Below are 18,416 nucleotides of genomic sequence, written 5' to 3' on the forward strand. Positions count from 1 at the left end.
CAAAGCCGAGGCGCCACACCACACCACGCCATACTCCCCCTCCCCCCCTCCACCCTCATCCAAATCACCACCACCACTTTCCCTATCCCTAACGCGCCAACCTGACCGTGTAGACAACCTTAGCCCACATACAAATCAATACGCCGCAACCAGAATGACAGTGTGTGGCGGAGGGAACTTCTGGCACCACTAACTGACGCCTCCGGTGCCCTTCCCAGTTCCTCTCTCGAATGGCACGAGGGAAGAATTATTGTCGGTTACCCTTCGTATTAGCTCTAGTTTCTCGAATTTTCTCGCCGTGGCCATTTCGCAAGATGTATTTAGGAGGAATTAATATATTGTGATTATGTAGGCTTTCCCAGCGTGATAAGTCTTGAAAGTCTTGAGAGGTGGCAGAAGCCCCCTCTCATATTTCTATCTCTGAGTAATTCGACTTTCCTCTCTAATTGCATGCGGTGAAAATTTGCTATTCCTTCAGACGCGGACTTCCCACGCAGCGTCTCTCGTCACCAGGGTGGTCCGGTGACAAGTGGGCTCTGCTGATCTTGAAAGGGTTAAGCCGACAGGTGTGAGGGAGGCGAGTGAATGCTTTCCAGACGCCGACATTGTCATAATAGCGGCGGAGACACGCCCGCAGGGGCCTGAAGGAGCGGCTGGGATAGAGATTCCGTTACTTCGCAGAAACTTAGCGAAAACACTTTCTGGCGGGCTACCAGCGAGGTGTGGCAATGACTTGTGTCCCCAGGCAGTCTTGGCGGGCAAATTCCCGCGTTTTCTGCAAAATCGTAACTGTGATTGGCTTGCTCGGGGCATAGCTCCGTGACGTAGCAAAATCGGCACAGAAATTGGCGCCAAGAATCTCCATTGGTGGAATGGTAGTGCTTCGGCAATAGAGTGGAATTTCCCGCCGGTTTTCGAGTTGCTGATTGGAACGTTTAACCATGGCCACAGTCGTGGGGGCGGGAATGTTCTGTGTTCGGTTTGTACGTGTGCTCTGGTGGTAGTCGGCTCTCGCCTTTCGGTCGGAGTAGGTTACAAGACTGGGCTCTCGCTGCTCTGGACAGCCTACCTTCCGTTGGCTGTCTAATATACTTTTATTTGATTGTAACTGTTTAACAAAGTTTCGACTTCAACGTAACTTTCCAAGTACAGTTGTCAATTGTTTTGCGTACAAGCGGCCTATGTTGTCTGTCTTGGGCAGTTTTGGCTAAAGTTGACTGTATCGGAGTTACTGTGTGATTTCCCTTGTTAAAATCAATTACTGTACCATCAGTGATTGTGTGGCGAGCCTTCTTCGTCTCCCTCAGAGGCGCATTTGTATTGATAGGAAGTCTTTAGTCTGGAACAACCAGACCAGGACAATTTGTTTCAGGCTACACTCGCGACATTATCATCACCATGACGGGACGTCGAAGCAACCAGCCATCGCTTCCGGTACGCCAGATCGTGTCCTTGCAGTTAAGAAGACAGCTTGTTGATGTATGTCCACAGCACCGGCAAACTGGGGAATTTGCACTGTGATAATCAGAGCTCAGCAGAACGCGCCTGTTCGTCTTTTCTAACTTTGTTCTGTCTTGGGTGTTCATTGTCTGAGTTATCACTACCGTAGCAGCAATTAATGTTCAGTTGGCTGGGTGTTTCTCTTAAGATTTGAGTTGCAGGGAATTGGCTCCACATACCACTTCGTCATAAATGTCACAATCTAGTTTATTGACAACTTCACCTTCACAGCATTTATTTGAGTATCCAATTTGATCCAGTTTGATGTATTGTAAATGTTTCATGTGTTTTGTTTATGATTTTGAGTTTAGTCATAATAAATCAAATTGTTATTTTGGACAGAACTTTAATTCTGTTAATCGGCAGAGCAACCCTTTCATTTCTCACTACGTTACTGAAACTTTACTTTATTTAATTAATGTCTAACAGATTAAATTATTGTAGGTGCCAAACTCTTTTCTACTCCACTTGCAGGGTCGATTACAGTCAGTTCGCATTTCTTCTTAATCCATGTGCAACAGCAAAAGTAGGAGTTAGAAAAGGGGGGGCCTAGAGCATCATTTCCATATGAAGATTCGAGAAGAATTTAGTGTTAAATACACTGCTAGCCCCGGCACCTCGCAGTCTTTTCGGGTTTACTGCCGGATCGTAAAATCAACTTGACTTGATATTTCCGCGATCCAACTGGTCGCCGTCTTCAGGAAAATGCTGCTTCTGCTGATGAGTCCCGCTGAGAACTGACGCCAGGTTGCAAATCGACGTCCTATATAGGTTAAGAGTGTGTTCCGTCCACATTCTAAGATTAGGGCACTGCTCGGCTCTGTGAAAGATGATTTGGGGCTTGGGAAACCCGGTGTGTACAAAATTCCGTGTCAATGTGGGAAAGCTTACATTGGCCGTTCGATTCGCACAGTGCATGACAGGTGTGTGGAACATCGTCGTCATACGAGGCTACAACAGCCGGAAAAATCGGCAGTAGCAGAACACTTCTTAAATGAGGGACACAGTATGAAATTTGATGAAACTGTGGTAGTTGCCAACATTTCCGGTTTTTGGAACAGTGTCTATAAAGAGGCGATTGAAATTAGGTTGGCTGATAATTTAATCAACAGAGACAATGGGTTTCCTCTTAGCAAGACATGGAATCCTGTATTATCTCGCCTCAAAATTTAACGTTTTTCGGTGCGGCCCTGAGTGCGATATATCGTTGCCAGCAGTGTTTCACTAAGGGCGGCGCCACCTCCCTGTATTGGAAGGCAGAAACCGTGATGGGCGGCGCATGCGCCGTGTACTGAACGGTGGCCTATATAGGACGTCGATTTGCAACCTGGTGGCAGTTCTCAGCGGGACTCATCAGCAGAAGCAGCATCTTCCTGAAGATGGCGAACAGTTGGATCGCCGAAATATCAAGTTGATTTTAGGATCCGGCAGCAAACCCGAAGAGACTTTCAAAAAAATTAATATATTGTCTAACTCTTCACTGAAAGTACTCTCTCGAAATTTTAGTAAATCTCTCGGTGATGCAGAATGCCCCTCTTGTAGAGTCTACGACTAGAGTTTGTTGAGCACCTCTGTAAAGCGCTCACGCCGTCTAAATGACCCCGTGACGAAATATGCCGCTGTTCGTTGGAATTCTCTATTCCTTCTATCAATCCCATCTGGTAAGGGTTCCGGACTGATGAACAGTACACTAGAATCAGTCGAGCAGACACCCTGAACTTCACTTCTTTGGTGGACGAGTAATTTTTCCTTAAGATTCTTTCCCTGAATCTCAGTCTGGCATCCAATTTTCCTGCTACTTGTTTTATGTGGTCAATCCACTTAACGTCACTTCGTATAGGTAGTCCTGGGCACGGGTGATTACTGTATCCAGCAATTTGTCTCTAACAGTGTAGTTGTATAGAAGTGGTTTCCTTACGCCCAATATGTTCATTTACTTACGTTCAGAGTCAACTGCTAGGTCCTGCCCCATTCATCAATCCTCTGTAGGTCATTCTGTAAAGCAATACTGTCTTCTGGCGTTACTACTTTTCTTATGGACAACCGCTTAATCTGCAAACAATCTTAAAAACTTACTGACGCTTTCTACTAGATCGTTTATGCACACTGAAAACAGTAGTGGCTCCTATCACACTTCCTAAGGGTGCCTGTACCCCAGATATTACATTTACGGTTGTCGATTTTGTTTCGTTAAGAGCAACATGTTGAATCCTATCGGCAAAGAAATCTTGAATCCAGTCGCAATCTTGTCCGGACCCGGTAAGCTCATTTTTTTCACTGAACGGCAGTGCGGGACAAAATCAAATGCCTTCCTGAAGTCGAAGAATTTGACGTTACCCTGAGTGCCGATGTCTACAGTGCTATGAATCTCATGGGAAAACAGAGGGATCTGGGTTTCGCAAGATCTTTGTTTGCGAATTCACTATTGGCTTTTATAGGGGAGATTTTCGTTTTCGAAAATCTTCGTAACAAATGAGCACAGGGCGTTCTGGAACAGATTGAGGTCAACTGTATACACAGGGTGTCCCATTTACCTTGACCACCCTAAATAACTTTGCCCTGATGCAAATTACAAAATGTTTCAAGCAAATGTTCTTTAGCCGCCAGGGGGATATCGATCAGCATGACTGCCTTCGTTGTAGCTTTGTTTTTTACAAATATATGAACAGCAGTATGACTTTTTTAAAAGCTCCCTGTATTTTTTATTCGGTAATTCATTTCCTCTCCGAAAGACCTATTCAAAAATGTTTCACAGTGTACCATTCACTGAAACACAGCGTTAGTAATTACATAACACGATGTTGACTTTGAGCTCTGGATTAAAAACTCGTCTACGCGCTGGAGTTGTCAAAAAACAAATGAAAACAAAGTAAAAACATAACACAAAATTGACTTTGACTCTCCTGTACAGCCGGCCGCGGTGGCCGAGCGGTTCTAGGCGCTTCAGTCCGGAACCGCGCGAGTGCTGCGGTCGCAGTTTCGACTCCTGCCTCGGGCATGGATGTGTGTGCTGTCCTTAGGTTAGTTAGGTTTAAGTAGTTCTAAGTTCTAGAGGACTGATGGCCTCAGATGTTAAGTCCGATAGTGCTCAGAGCTATTTGAACCATTTCTCCTGTACAAAACACTATTCTGCAGTGGCCCAAGGGCCTTGTCGCAGTGGTAGCACTGGTCTCCGTCAGATCACAGAAGTTAGGCGCTGTCGGGCTCGGCTAGCACTTGGATGGGTAACCATCCGGTTTGCCGAACGCTGTTGGGAAGCGGGGTGCACTCGGCTCTTGCGAGGCAAACTGAGGAGCTACTTCATTGAGAAGTAGCGGCTCCGGTCTCGTAAACTGACATAGGACCGGGAGAGCGGTGTGCTGACCACATTCCCCTCCATATCCGCACCCAGTGACACGTGTAGGGTGATGACGACACGACGGCTAGTCGGTATCTTTGGGCCTTCATGACATGCGCAGGAGGAGTTTAGTTTAGTTTTGTATCCTGCAGTAGCGGGTGTTCGCCATGCCACTGACATGAAACGTTGGCTCATCTCTGAAGATTATTGCTTCAGGAATGTCTCTTCATCCTCTATCTGATGCAGCATTTCCGCACAGAATTCCCTATGAACAACTTTATCTGCATCGCTAATGTGCTATGCCATTGTGAATCCGTATGGTTTCTGTGGTGTCACCGCCAGACACCACACTTGCTAGGTGGTAGCTTTAAATCGGCCGCGGTCCATTAGTACATGTCGGACCCGCGTGTCGACTCTGTCAGTGATCGCAGACCGAGCGCCACCACACGGCAGGTCTCGAGAGACTTACTAGCACTCGCCCCAGTTGTACGGACGACTTAGCTAGCGATGCAACGGACGAAGCCTCGTTTATTTGCAGAGAAGATAGTTAGAATAGCCTTCAGCTAAGTCAATGGCTACGACCTAGCAAGGCGCCATAGCAATTGATAGTTATCGCATGAAGTATGTCTCATCAAGAACGATACCTCACGCCATCCTGCGTGAGCTTATAGCGTGCATTTCGGTCTCCTCAAACCACACTGTGTCGGCACTTCTGTCGACACATCAGTTTCAAGTCTAAACGTCTACGCAGTACTTTTGCGAAATGCCAGTCTCACGGGACGCAAGCCGCATTGATTTTCGCAGAAGAGAGGCAAAGCTCTCACTTACCTGTTCAACATAATCATCACGACGCGGGCGACCTGGTGATTTAGCATACTGCAACGAACAACCCGTGTCAATAATGTTCATTTATCTCCTGCCTGGAGGCTCTTCAGCGTATTCGGTGTGAACGTTACGCGGAACAGTTGTTGCAGACTTCGTTTCATGGACCCAAAACACACAGCGAACATGCTACGCATCACTAAAAGAAGACAATTTAACTGTGGTCTACGCTGGCGCTCCTGGTGGCGGCAGGGGTATCTGACACACTACGTGAGTCAAACTAGAGGTCTTTTGCTACAAAATAGATACCTACCGATACCGTAAGTTATGTAATAAATTTATATATGATTCCAAAGTTGTAAAGTCCTTTTTGACTCATCCCATATTGAAATGAAGTATGAGGCATCATCACAAAAGTTTGATACTGATATTAATGCCATTTTTCTTTTACTCACTGTGTTGTATTACTACAGTCTCTATTAATTTAATGTACCTTGCTACAAATGTACCTAATTACCGTTTATGAAGACGGCTGTCAGTGTAATAAGAATTCACGAATCCGTGTTACTTCCGTGACAAAACTCAGACAGCCGGCCGGTGTGGCCGAGCGGTTCTAGGCGTTTTAGTCTGGAACCGCGTGACCGCTATGGTCGCAGGTTCGAACCTGCCTCGGGCATGGATGTGTGTGATGTCCTTAGGTTAGTTAGGTTTAAGTAATTCTAAGTTCTAGGGCACTGATGACCTCAGATGTTAAGTCCCATAGTGCTCAGAGCCATCTTTTGAACCAAACAATCTAGCACCCTGCTACTCAAGTCGTCTAGTCTAGCGGTGGCCACGCTACTTACCCCCTCTGCACCTGAGGAAAGCGGCCAACTTTACTTATTAAAGGTAACATTTTTCAAAATGTTCAAATGTGTGTGAAATCTTATCGGACTTAACTGCTAAGGTCATCAGTCCCTAAGCTTACACACTACTTAACCTAGTTTATCCTGAGGACAAACACACCCACCCATGCCTGAGAGAGGACTCGAACTTCCGCCGGGATCAGCCGCACAGTCTATGACTGCAGCGCCTAAGACCGCTCGGCTATTCCCGCGCGGCTCAACATTTTTCCTGCTACAGACGCGTGCTTGGCATTCCGTGTTGAGGCTGAACTGCTCGCCACATGCTGGTTCCAATGCTGAGAGACGGCGTTCCGGCCGATGTCAAGTACTTGTCATCCGATATTTTCGAAAACTATCATGTGAAAAAATTTTGATTTTTGCACATATTACAATCTGACATCTTCAGTCGATAAAGAACTGAACTACTTTTCTTTATCCGTCATACTTCCCGCGTTGCATCAAATTAGGTAAAACATTGCACGAAATTTTAAAGATTTTTCCATAGGTAAAAACGTAATGCGCAAAATTTGCGCATGGCTGATTGTAGCTCATACATTCCAGTGAGTGATATGTAGAGAAGAAATCTAATTTTATTTAAAACTGTGAGGAGAAGCAGATCTCATGTCGTTCTCAAGTTATTAGGTATTATATCGGAAGGACGAACCGCGCGCGGTGCGTCCATTCATGTCATTGAGCATGGCGAATCACGTGCTCATATCAGTCTTCATGGCGAATCATGCGGTCATATCAGTCTTCATACCTCATAAACGATTCAAGATATCGAAACAAAGTTTTTTGCAAATAATAGCAAGTAATGAGGCACATATGTTGTACGATAAATACTCGAAAGTTTTTTGTTCACGGAGATGTGGAAGTAACCTGTCCACAGAAGTTACAGGTCAGCGGCTCAGGACGCATACAGATGTCCGTAGCACTGTAGCAAAATCCTAGTGGCGCGCTTACTCATCTCCACAACCCTTGGGGTGCGGCACAGCAGGACATGTACACACGCCCACAGCAGCGAAAGGATTAAAACTAAACTCTGTCCAAACAGGTCTTGGAAGGCACAACGATACCGACCTACCGCCGTGTCATAATCAGCCGACAGGCATCACTGGACGCGGATATAGAGGGGCATGTTGTCAGCACACTGCTCTCCCAGCCGTATGTCAGTTTACGAGACTTCAGCCGCTACTTCTCAATCAAGTGGTTCTTCAATTTGCCTCACAAGGGCTTAGTGCACCCCGCTTGCCAACAGCGAAAGGATAAAGCACATCATAAAATACTAGTGCCTCTGAATGTATTTTTGTTTTTTCCTTAGCAAGAAAACTACACTCCTAAGAAGCTGTTGGTTGACGTTTGGCATTAAACTGTTAGTTACTAGTTGCCTGCCGGCCGGAGTGGTCGAGCGGTTAAAGGCGCTACAGTCTGGAACCGCTCAACCGCTACGGTCGCAGGTTCGAATCCTGCCTCGGGCATGGATGTGAGTGATGTCCTTAGGTTAGTTAGGTTTAAGTAGTTCTAAGTTCTAGGGGACTTATGACCACAGTAGTTGAGTCCCATAGTGCTCAGAGCCATTTTTGAACTGGTTGCCTGTTACCATAAAATACGTCTGAGAACAACAGGCCGCAAGAATACTAGATTCGGGCCGCATAAGGCCGGCACGCCGCATTTCGACAACCACTGGTTTCTACGCAACGCAAATCGAAACACTCCGTATTAAGAATAGCATAGGATACGTCAGATCAAGCAAAATTACGCACCCAACAATCTACATCTACATCGAGATCTACACCCATACTTTGCAAACCACTGCGAAGATAATGGCAGAGGACGCTTCCCAATGCGCCACTTATTAAGGCTACTTCCTGTTGAGTTCATACATGGTCGGGTTGGATGCCAAGTGGTGTAAGACTCAGAAATTGAAGAACGAACTGACTCCACTTACCATTAGTAGATAGGCAAATCTTTGTATCTAACAAATGACTTGTGTCCTAGTCCAATTGTTCGCTCACGGAGAGCGTTGAATGTTTTTGCAGTACACGAAACTCCTGAGACTTTTGGCAATTGGTGGTGCACATCCTTATACTAACGGCATTCAGCTTGGTTTTAATTTGTTTTGAACACGTAACCGATTGCTGACCTATCGGAAGTTCGCAATTTTGTACACTAATGAGGAAACACACAACTTCGAACAAGTAGGAAACCTTTGCACCGTCGCGATCTCGGTATAAATGGGCCACAGAGGAAAAGCAGCTTTCGTTTTGTCTGTGTCGCTCATGTGTGTCAAGTGCTGCTTAGTATGAAAAAAAAGAAAAAAAAAACAGAAGTCTTTCACGAACAAAGATAGGAACTACAAGTGATATATCTTTATGGAAAACACAGAAGAAAACGAACAGAGCAGTTGAGTGGCAGGTACAGCTGTTTCTTGTATTTGTGTTATCGTTTTGAGCTAAATGCAGATTCTACAGAGAATAGTGAAAATAAGTTTTCCTGCAAATAAGCCCTCTGTGTATAGCTTCAATATTTTTAAACAATAATGGATTGTTAACAAGTATATCCATCCGAAATCTATTGTACGAGTTAGTGCTAACATTTGTTCACGTAAATAGTACAAGATCTATGTGTCTCAACATCAAACAAAATTGAATTATTCCGTTATTTATACACTGAAGAGCCAATGAAACTGGTATAGGCATACGCATTCAAATACAGATATATGAAAACAGGCAGAATATGGCGCTGCGGTCGGCAAAGCCTATATAAGACAAGGAGTGTCTAACGCAGTTGTTAGGTCGGTTACTGCTGCTACAATGGCATCTTATCAAGATTTAAGTGAGTCTGAACATGGTGTTATAGTTGGCGCGCGAGCGATGGGACACAGCATCTCCGAGGTAGCGATGAAGTGGGGATTTTCCAGTACGACCATTTCACGAGTGTACCGTGAATATCAGAAATCCGGTAAAGCACCACATCTCCGACATCGCTGCGGCCGGAAAAAGATCCTGCAAGAAGGGGACCAACGACCACTGAAGAGAATCGTTCAACTTGACACAAGTGCGAAGCTTCCGCAAATTGCTGCAGATTTCGATTTCAGTGCTCGGCCATCAACAAGAGGCAGCGTGCAAATCATTCAACGAAACATCATCTATATGGAAATTCGGAGCTGAAGGTCCACTCGTGTACCCTTGATGACTGCACGACACAAAGCATTAAGCCTCGCCTGGGCCTGTCAACACTGACACTGGACTGTTCATGACTGGAAACATGTTGCCTTGCCGGACGAGTCTCGTCTAGAAATTGTATCGAACGGACGGACGTGTACGGGTATGGAGATAACCTTATGAATCCAAGGACACTGCATGCCAGCAGGGGGTTGTTCAAGCTGGTGGAAGCTCTGTAATGGTGCGGAGGGACTGCAGTTGGAGTGATATGGGACCCCTGATAAGTGTAGATACGAGTCTGAAGGTGACACGTACGTAAGGATCCTGTGTGATCACCCGCATCCATTAGTCCATTGTGGATTCCGAAGGACTTGGACAATTCCAGCAGGACAATGCGACGCCCTACAGGTCCATAATTGCTACGGAGTGGCTCCAGGAACACTCTTCTGAGTTTAAACACTTCCGCTGGCCATCAATGTCCCCAGATATGAACATTATTGAGAATATCTGCGATGCCTTGCGACGTGCTGTCCAGAAGAGATCTCCACCTCCTCGTACTCTTATCGATTTATGGACAGCCCTGTAGGATTCATGGTGCCAATTGCCTTCAGCACTACTTCAGACATTAGTCGAATCTATACTACAGCGTGATGCAGCACTTCTGCGTGCTCTCGGGGGCCCTACACGATATGAGGCAGGTGTACCAGTTTGTTTGGCTCTCCAGTGTATATGTGAAGATTTCCCCACTGTTCTACCCTGTAGAAGCTAAGTGAATGAAAGTACAAAAACTAAGTTGACATATAGACTTCTGTATCGCTAAAGTTGTCAGTTATCTTAATTTTAGATTCCTAAACCGAGGGAAGATTTACGATTTCAGTTGGCAACAATTCACGGTTCACGCAAGTTTTGGTATTGTCAGAATATGATGTAAAACAGGGCATATTGTACTTATTCTGAATGTGACATAGTGTTATACATTAACTATTGCATAAACTGCAAATTATGACTTCCTTTGAAGCAAATATGGAGTCTGTTCTAGATTCACTGAATGAGTTTCCTATTCCAAGTTTTTATTTACAGGTAACAGTGAAATTTTGAAACTTTCTGCCATGTATGCAGTTTTTATCTACTGTACTATCTACTAGCTACTTTTGCTAAAATAATTTCCATTTTCACAGAGAATCACCAATACAAATTTTGTGTTACGTAAGTTTATAAAGCGGAAGAACCTTCGCTTGTCATTCAACATTAAGGAAGACCTTCTGTTCAAGGTGTTTGGCTATTGTACTTATAAACGAAAGCGAGTAAAGACCGATGAAAAAAGTAGAAATCCTAGTAAAAGTAAGTTCGGAAATGAATGGTTTCCCTGATAGGACATCTGCACAAGTTCAGTCATGCCAATGTTATAACACAGATAACGTGTAAGGCCGCGATTATTTCGAAATACTGCAAGTGAGGCGTAAATTACAAAGCGATAAACTGCCCTAATTTGATGTTATCATCATGATGGATATCGAATTACTGGTAAATAGCGTTTCGAAAACAGGTGTGTCAGTCGTCTCTCACCAATACAATGGCGTCGCAGATGACCCACTTGAAACCGCTGGATCTTTTTTTGAGGGATATTTAAAAGCTTTGTTTTGTTCCATCCCTGCTGATAGCATCCATTGACTCCGAAAACGCATTGTGGATGGTTGTCAGCGCTGTCGGGAAACTGCTGGGATTTTTTAAATGTGTACTGGCATTTGTGAGGAGAGGTGCTGAAATCGAACCTCATGTGAACGGTGGCCATGCGGAACACTTTCTGTGACGTGTTTGTCATCAAGTGCATATCTGCCATTTAAATCCTTCGTGGCGCTGTTACAAGGGGTCCATGTAGTCCGTCGTAATACGTCGCATCCGGACCTATGTTTAATAGCAACATTTTATATTAATACCTTCAGCTGCTGGCGGGCGTTCATATATATCAAGGGGGACAGGTGAAAATGCGTGTCCCGAGCGGGACTCGAACCCGGGATCTCCTGCTTACATGACAGACGCTCTATCCATCTGAGTCACAGAGGGCACAGAGGATAGTGCGACTGCAGTGACAAGTCCGAAAGAACAGACACCATATCCATATAATATATAGTTCTGGCAATACCGGCCATGACCTTCTTCTTCTGTGCGGATGCATACATATTCCCCGAACTCTTACGGAACTTGGTAAGGATGTCTTCCACGAGTAATGAGTGTGTTTGGGTGGGACACTTCGAATGTAGTGTGTGCAATAAAAGGTGAGAATGTGGGTCTCGCGGGAGGCGTGCGCGAGCGTCTGCCATGTAAGCAGGAGTTCCTGGGTTCGAGTCCCGGTCGGGGCACACATTTTCACCTGTCCCCATTGATACATATCAACACCCGTCAGCAACTGAAGGTATTAATATAATTCTAATTTCGTTCTAGACAGCTGCAGGTCATCAATGGAGTCTGTTCTTTTGAACATGTCCGAAAGAACAGACACCATATCCATATAAGTATATGTTTAATAGGGTTATTGGCTTCCTTCAGTGTCCTCTGCTCGCCCATTTAGTTTCTACATCTAACCGTTCTGATGTTGAAGCATATCCTTAGAGTTCCTAAAAACTAAGGGTAAAGTCCTGCAAGCTATATGTGTGGTGCGTTATGTAGTGTAATGTGTTACAGATTAGATCAAGTACATCCGGTATTCTTCGACAGCAGTTTTCAGTAGTGTGCAGTATCTACGTTAGCATGATGGCTGGTGATATGGCTGCGCTGCTGACTGACCCTGAGCGATGATCTCGCCCTTCTCCCGCGTCCAGTAGTTGATGGACTTGGGGTAGGCCTCCGAATGGCACTCCAGGGTCATCTGCTGGCCCTCGTACGCGCCCACGAGCTGGTTCTGGATCCAGATCATCGGCGGAACTGCAACAGCCCAGCAGTAGTAAACAGGGACGTGAACACTGAAGGTTTGCAGATGAGAGAAGTGAACCGGAGTTCATGCAAAGTATACGAACAGTCTCACAATAATGTTTGACATTAATTGAACATAACACAGGCTAAAGCTAACCTTATTTTACAACTAGGCCGCATTATAAGATTTTATGCCCTTACAGGCTGAACACCAATGATGAGAGACAGTACTGATTTAAATTCTAAACAACCCATATTCCTGCCTCCGTTGGTCAACATTTGCATTTTGCACCTGAGGTATTTAATTGGCCAAGCATAGTGTTTTCGCATATGATGACCTACCCTGTTTTTCTGCTTGCTTATTAAACCGACCCTTTTATTAAACTATCTGCTACGTTTTTGTACAGTTCATTGGTCTGCACCTCATAGAATTTAGAGTTATTGTAAACCGTCTTATGTGATTTCAATTCCTAGTGTGACCGTTTCTTTTAGTCACTGCTTTGAAGTTTCAACAAGTTGTTCGTTACTTTTAAGTTATCGTTTGAATCCACTTACGTGCCTGCGTCTACTTTACAATGTAATATATAATCTCAAAATTTTGTCTTATCAAGATGCATCCTGTTAGCAATATCGTCATCAGATAATGATCAATACTTTTAGTTCCTATTAAGAGAACTATATTGACTCTGAACTATGTACAAACCCCAGACATTTTGTTTCCTCTCTCGCTGCTTTCACACAATGATTTCTTCCTGGTCTATGTTTCTCTCATGTTATTTGCATATTGCACGTGTTCTACTGACCAGATTTCTTTTCAGTTACGTGTATCGGTTAGCGATTCAATTTTGAATGTGTCACAATGTATCCTCCTCCTGCCTCCTTAGTTTTATGTGGAAACATTTCCCTTGTTCAGTTTTTTCGCAGTCCTAGATGAAAATGAAAAATTTCATTTTTCTTATTCTCTGTTCGATTTTTTCAAAGACCTCATGTTGCTGTACAAAAGTTTTCTCAATGTCATTTAGAAGGTAACAAGATGATTTGTAAGCAGATGGTAGCGGCCACTATCGATTTAGTTTTCATGTTCTCCTAAACCACTTTAGTTACTTTCTTACAAAGTTAGAGCCTAAATTGTGGCGTCCTCCTCTCCCTCGTCCCCAGATTTTCAAGGGATAGTAAACTCTTCCTTTCTCTCATATCTATTCTTGTTGAACAAATTAGTGTTTCCTGAGAAGGTATTTTCTCTCTCTAAAAAAAAAAAGAACTTACATTTCCGTGATGAAATTTTCTTTACCTCTTATTCAATCTGCTCTGCCAAAAACTCTACAGGAATATTTGGAAAATTAACGTACACAGAATTTGGCATGCATTAAGGACATAGAAAAAGAACAGTAGCAGTTTAATGTGATATCATCATTCCTATGCTACGCGCTAGACTTAAATTTCGCCGTATATTTCTGTATTGCACATGTTATCCTTTGTCGAGATTACGACTACGGCGAAATATGTACTGGATATTAGAGTCCGTTTCATCACAGAAACCAGGCTTTGTCGGACGAAAATTGAGTTTTTGTACTCATTGCAGGTTATCTCAAATGATATCCATTCAACAGTGCATTTTGCTACAAATATTACTACTATTAGGTGTTATTGCACCCGTGATCCTCATAGTTAGTTTCTGGCCAAACTGAAAGAAAAACTGTTGTCCTCCGAGCGTTACTTTTACCCATTTCCATTAACAGGACAAAAGTTATGTGTATTACCAATTCATATCTCGCTGAATCGTACTAAATTACACGTCTAAAGTAGGATCTACATCTACATCCATACTCCGGAAGCCACCTGACGGTGTGTGGCGGAGGGTACCCTGAGTACCTCTATCGGTTCTCCCTTCTATTCCAGTCTCGTATTGTTCGTCGAAAGAAGGATTGTCGGTATGCTTCTGTGTGGGCACTAATCTCTCTGATTTTATCCTCATGGTCTCTTCGCGAGATATACTGCTTGACTCTTCGGTGAAGGTATGTTCTCGAAACTTTAACAAAAGCCCGTACCGAGCTACTGAGCGACTCTCCTGCAGAGTCTTCCACTGGAGTTTATCTATCATCTCCGTAACGCTTTCGCGATTACTAAATGATCCTGTAACGAAGCGCGCTGCTCTCCGTTGGATCTTCTCTATCTCTTCTATCAACCCTATCTGGTACGGATCCCACACTGCTGAGCAGTATTCAAGCAGTGGGCTAATAAGTGTACTGTAACCTACTTCCTTTGTTTTCGGATTGCATTTCCTTAGGATTCTTCCAATGAATCTCAGTCTGGCATCTGCTTTACCGACGATCAACTTTATATGATCATTCCATTTTAAATCACTCCTAATGCGTACTCCCAGATAATTTATGAAATTAACTGCTTCCAGTTGCTGACCTGCTATTTTGTAGCTAAATGATAAGGGATCTATCATTCTATATATTCGCAGCACATTACACTTGTCTACATTGAGATCCAATAGCCATTCCCTGCACCATGCGTCAATTCGCTGCAGATCCTCCTGCATTTCAGTACAATTTTCCATTGTTACAACCTCTCGATACACCACAGCATCATCTGCAAAAAGCCTCAGTGAACTTCCGATGTCATCCACAAGGTCATTTATGTATATTGTGAATATCAACGGTCCTGTGGTACTCACCTGCGGCACACCTGAAATCACTCTTACTTCGGAAGAGTTCTCTTCGTTGAGAATGACATGCTGCGTTCTGTTATCTAGGAACACTTCAATCCAATCACATAATTGGTCTGATAGTCCATATGCTCTTACTTTGTTCATTAAATGACTGTGGGGAACTGTACCGAACGCCTTGTGGAAGTCAAGAAACACGGCATCTACCTGTGAACCCGTGTCTATGGCCCTCTGAGTCTCGTGGACGAATAGCGCGAGCTGGGTTTCACACGACCGTCTTTTTCGAAACCCATGCTGATTCCTACAAAGTAGATTTCTAGTCTCCAGGAAAGTCATTATACTCGAACATAATTCGTGTTCCAAAATTCTACAACTGATCGACGTTAGAGATATAGGTCTATAGTTCTGCACATCTGTTCGACGTCCCTTCTTGAAAACGGGGATTACCTGTGCCCTTTTCCAATCCTTTGGAACGCTACGCTCTTCTAGAGACCTAAAAGTGCAAGTAAATCCGCCAGTGGGCTTCATAGCAAAATATGTTGTAGTATTGTAAATGGCCTTGACGTCCTGGGTCCCGTGTTCGAAACCAGCCAATGCTTGAATTTTGAATAAAAATCATCAGTAAAGGTGGCCGAATACTTCCTGTATAAGGAATGACTCTCGTTCTACCGAAGGCCTTGTAAAGTGGGCGGAGGTGCGGACAGAATTTTATGGCAACCTCTTGTCCTTGGGGTGGGAAACTGCGCCTAGACGGCGGAAGAAATAACAATGAAAAATGGGATGAGAATGCTAAACGCAATGAAAACCGTTCATGTATATCCACACAATGTGTGTCCACAGGACATGTCGCCTGTGGCTGAAAAAGTGTTTTGATAATCTGTCCATTGGGAAAGATATCGAATTTTTCCCCCCATTCGGATCTCCGTAAGAGGACCGCCAAGGAGGAGGGGGTGGGGGGCTGGGAATCCAAGAAAAAAACTGAGTAACTAACGAAAGGGGAACATATTACGAATCGGAACGTGGTTGCAAGAAGCTTAGTCTAGATATAGTTGTGGTCAGTGAAGTGAAATGAAAAGAAGATAAGGATTTCTGGTAAGACGAATATAGGGTAACATCACCAGCAGCAGGATTCTTTCAGAATAAGAAAGTATGGCGTAGAGTGCGCTACTGTAATTAGTTCAGGGTTGTTTTCATCAGAATCGAGAACAACCGAACGCTAACAGCAATAATGCAAGTATCCATTACGTTACAAGCAGAAGATGAAGATATAGAGGAAATAATTAGCCTTTTGAATGAGTAATTCAGTTTGTGAAAGGAGAAGATAGTTTAACCATCATGGAGGATTGAAACGTGGTAGTAGAGGAAGGAAGAGAAGTAAGAGATGCGGGAGAGTATGGGCTTGAAGGTAGGAATGAGGGAGGTTAGAGACGTATTGGATTCTGCAATGAATTTCAGCTTGTTATATCGAATACACTGTTCAAAAATTGTAAGAGAAGGTGGTCCACTTGGATAAGACCTGAAGATATGGGAAGATTTCAGCTGGATTACATCATGGTCAGACAGAGATTCCGAAATTAGATATTGGGCTGTAAGGCGTGCTAAAGAGCAGGTACAGGTATGGATCACAATCTAGTAACGTTGAATATCATATTGAAGCTTAAGAGAATCGTCCGGAAAAAAATCAATGTTAAAAGAAGAGCATTACGAAAATATTGAGGAATGATGAGATAAGTTGAAATTCTCTGAGGCTGTAGACACCGCGTAATGAATGCCACTGCAGGCAGTTCATTTGAAGAGGATGGACATATCTAAAATTGCAGTCACGGAAGTTGCACTGATAAACACAGGTACAAGGAAAGTAACTACGAAGAAACTGTGAGTAACAGAAGAAATGCAGCAATTAATCGACGAAAGATAGAAACCCAAAAATGATCAGAGAATTTCATGAGTAGAGAAATATGAGCAACGTACGAATGAAATGAAGTGCAGAGGAAGTCAAGGATGAAAAATGTGAAGAAAACGATCAAGAAATGGGCGTCGGAAGGACTTATCCTGCTTACAGAAAAGTCAAAATACCTTTCTATAAAAACCAAGGACGTCAACGTTAAAAGTGCAGCAAGTATTTCACCCTTAAGTGCAGAGAAGAGAGCGGATAAGTGGAAAGAGCTAGCTGAAGACATCTGTGATGGGGATGACGTGGTTCAGAAAATAGAAATAGATTTAGAAGATATAGGGGATCCAGTGGTGGAGTCAGAATTTACTAGAGCTTTGGAAGACTTGTGATCAGATAATGCAGAAGGGATAGTCAACATTTCTTCGGAATATCAGAAATCATTGGGAAGCAGTGGCAGCTAAGCGACTATTCAGGTTGCTATCTAGAATCTGTGAGAAGACGTGCCATCAGACGTTTGTAAAAATATCATCTAAGCAATCCCGAAGATAGCAAGAGCAGGTAAATGCGAGAACTATGGGACAATGAGCTTCACGACTCAAGCATTCAAGTTGCTAACAAGAATGTATCTAGAAGAATGGAAAAGGCAACTGAGGATCTCTAAGTTGTGGATCAGTTTGGCTTTCTAAGGATAAGGCTCCACCAGAGAAGCAGTTCTGACGTAGTGGTTGATCACGTAAGTAAGACATACAAAACAAGACGCATTCATGGGATCTGTCGATCTAGAAAAAAAGTTAGGCCATTGAAATGGTGTAAGATAATCGAAATTCTGAGGAAAATGGAAGTAAGCTATAAGGAAAAACGGATAATACATAATATGTACAAGAACCAAGAGGGAACAATAGAAAAGAAAATCATGAAGAGTTACACGGATTACAGAGAGTGTAAGATAGGGGCGTAATCTTCCATCACGTAGTTTTCAACCTATTCGTTGAAGTTCCTATGACGGAAATAAAGGAAATGTTCTAGAGTGGGATTATAATTTAGGTGAAAGAATATTGGTATCCTCAGTAAAGGTGAAGAAGAATTACAGGATGAGTTGAATGGGATAAACAGTCTAATGAGTACAGAATACGGACTGAGAGTACACCAAAGAAAGACGAAAGTAATGCGTAGCAGAAATGAAATTAGCGATGAACGTATATAAAAACTGGGAATTCCTCGATAAAATAAA

At 43.6% G+C, this 18,416-nt stretch overlaps 1 protein-coding gene across 1 annotated transcript in view; it reads right to left on the reverse strand.

The window, feature by feature from the left end:
• The window catches only part of LOC126480664 (neurotrimin-like), a 336,431-nt gene that overhangs the window by 198,037 nt on the left and 119,978 nt on the right, over positions 1–18,416 (reverse strand). The window contains exon 4 of the mRNA XM_050103887.1: positions 12,492–12,629. Within this exon, the coding sequence (XP_049959844.1) occupies positions 12,492–12,629 (138 nt within the window). The remainder of the gene's footprint in view (positions 1–12,491; positions 12,630–18,416) is intronic.

Source organism: Schistocerca serialis, chromosome 5 (genome assembly GCF_023864345.2).
Source record: "Schistocerca serialis cubense isolate TAMUIC-IGC-003099 chromosome 5, iqSchSeri2.2, whole genome shotgun sequence".
Classification (NCBI taxonomy): domain Eukaryota; kingdom Metazoa; phylum Arthropoda; class Insecta; order Orthoptera; family Acrididae; genus Schistocerca; species Schistocerca serialis.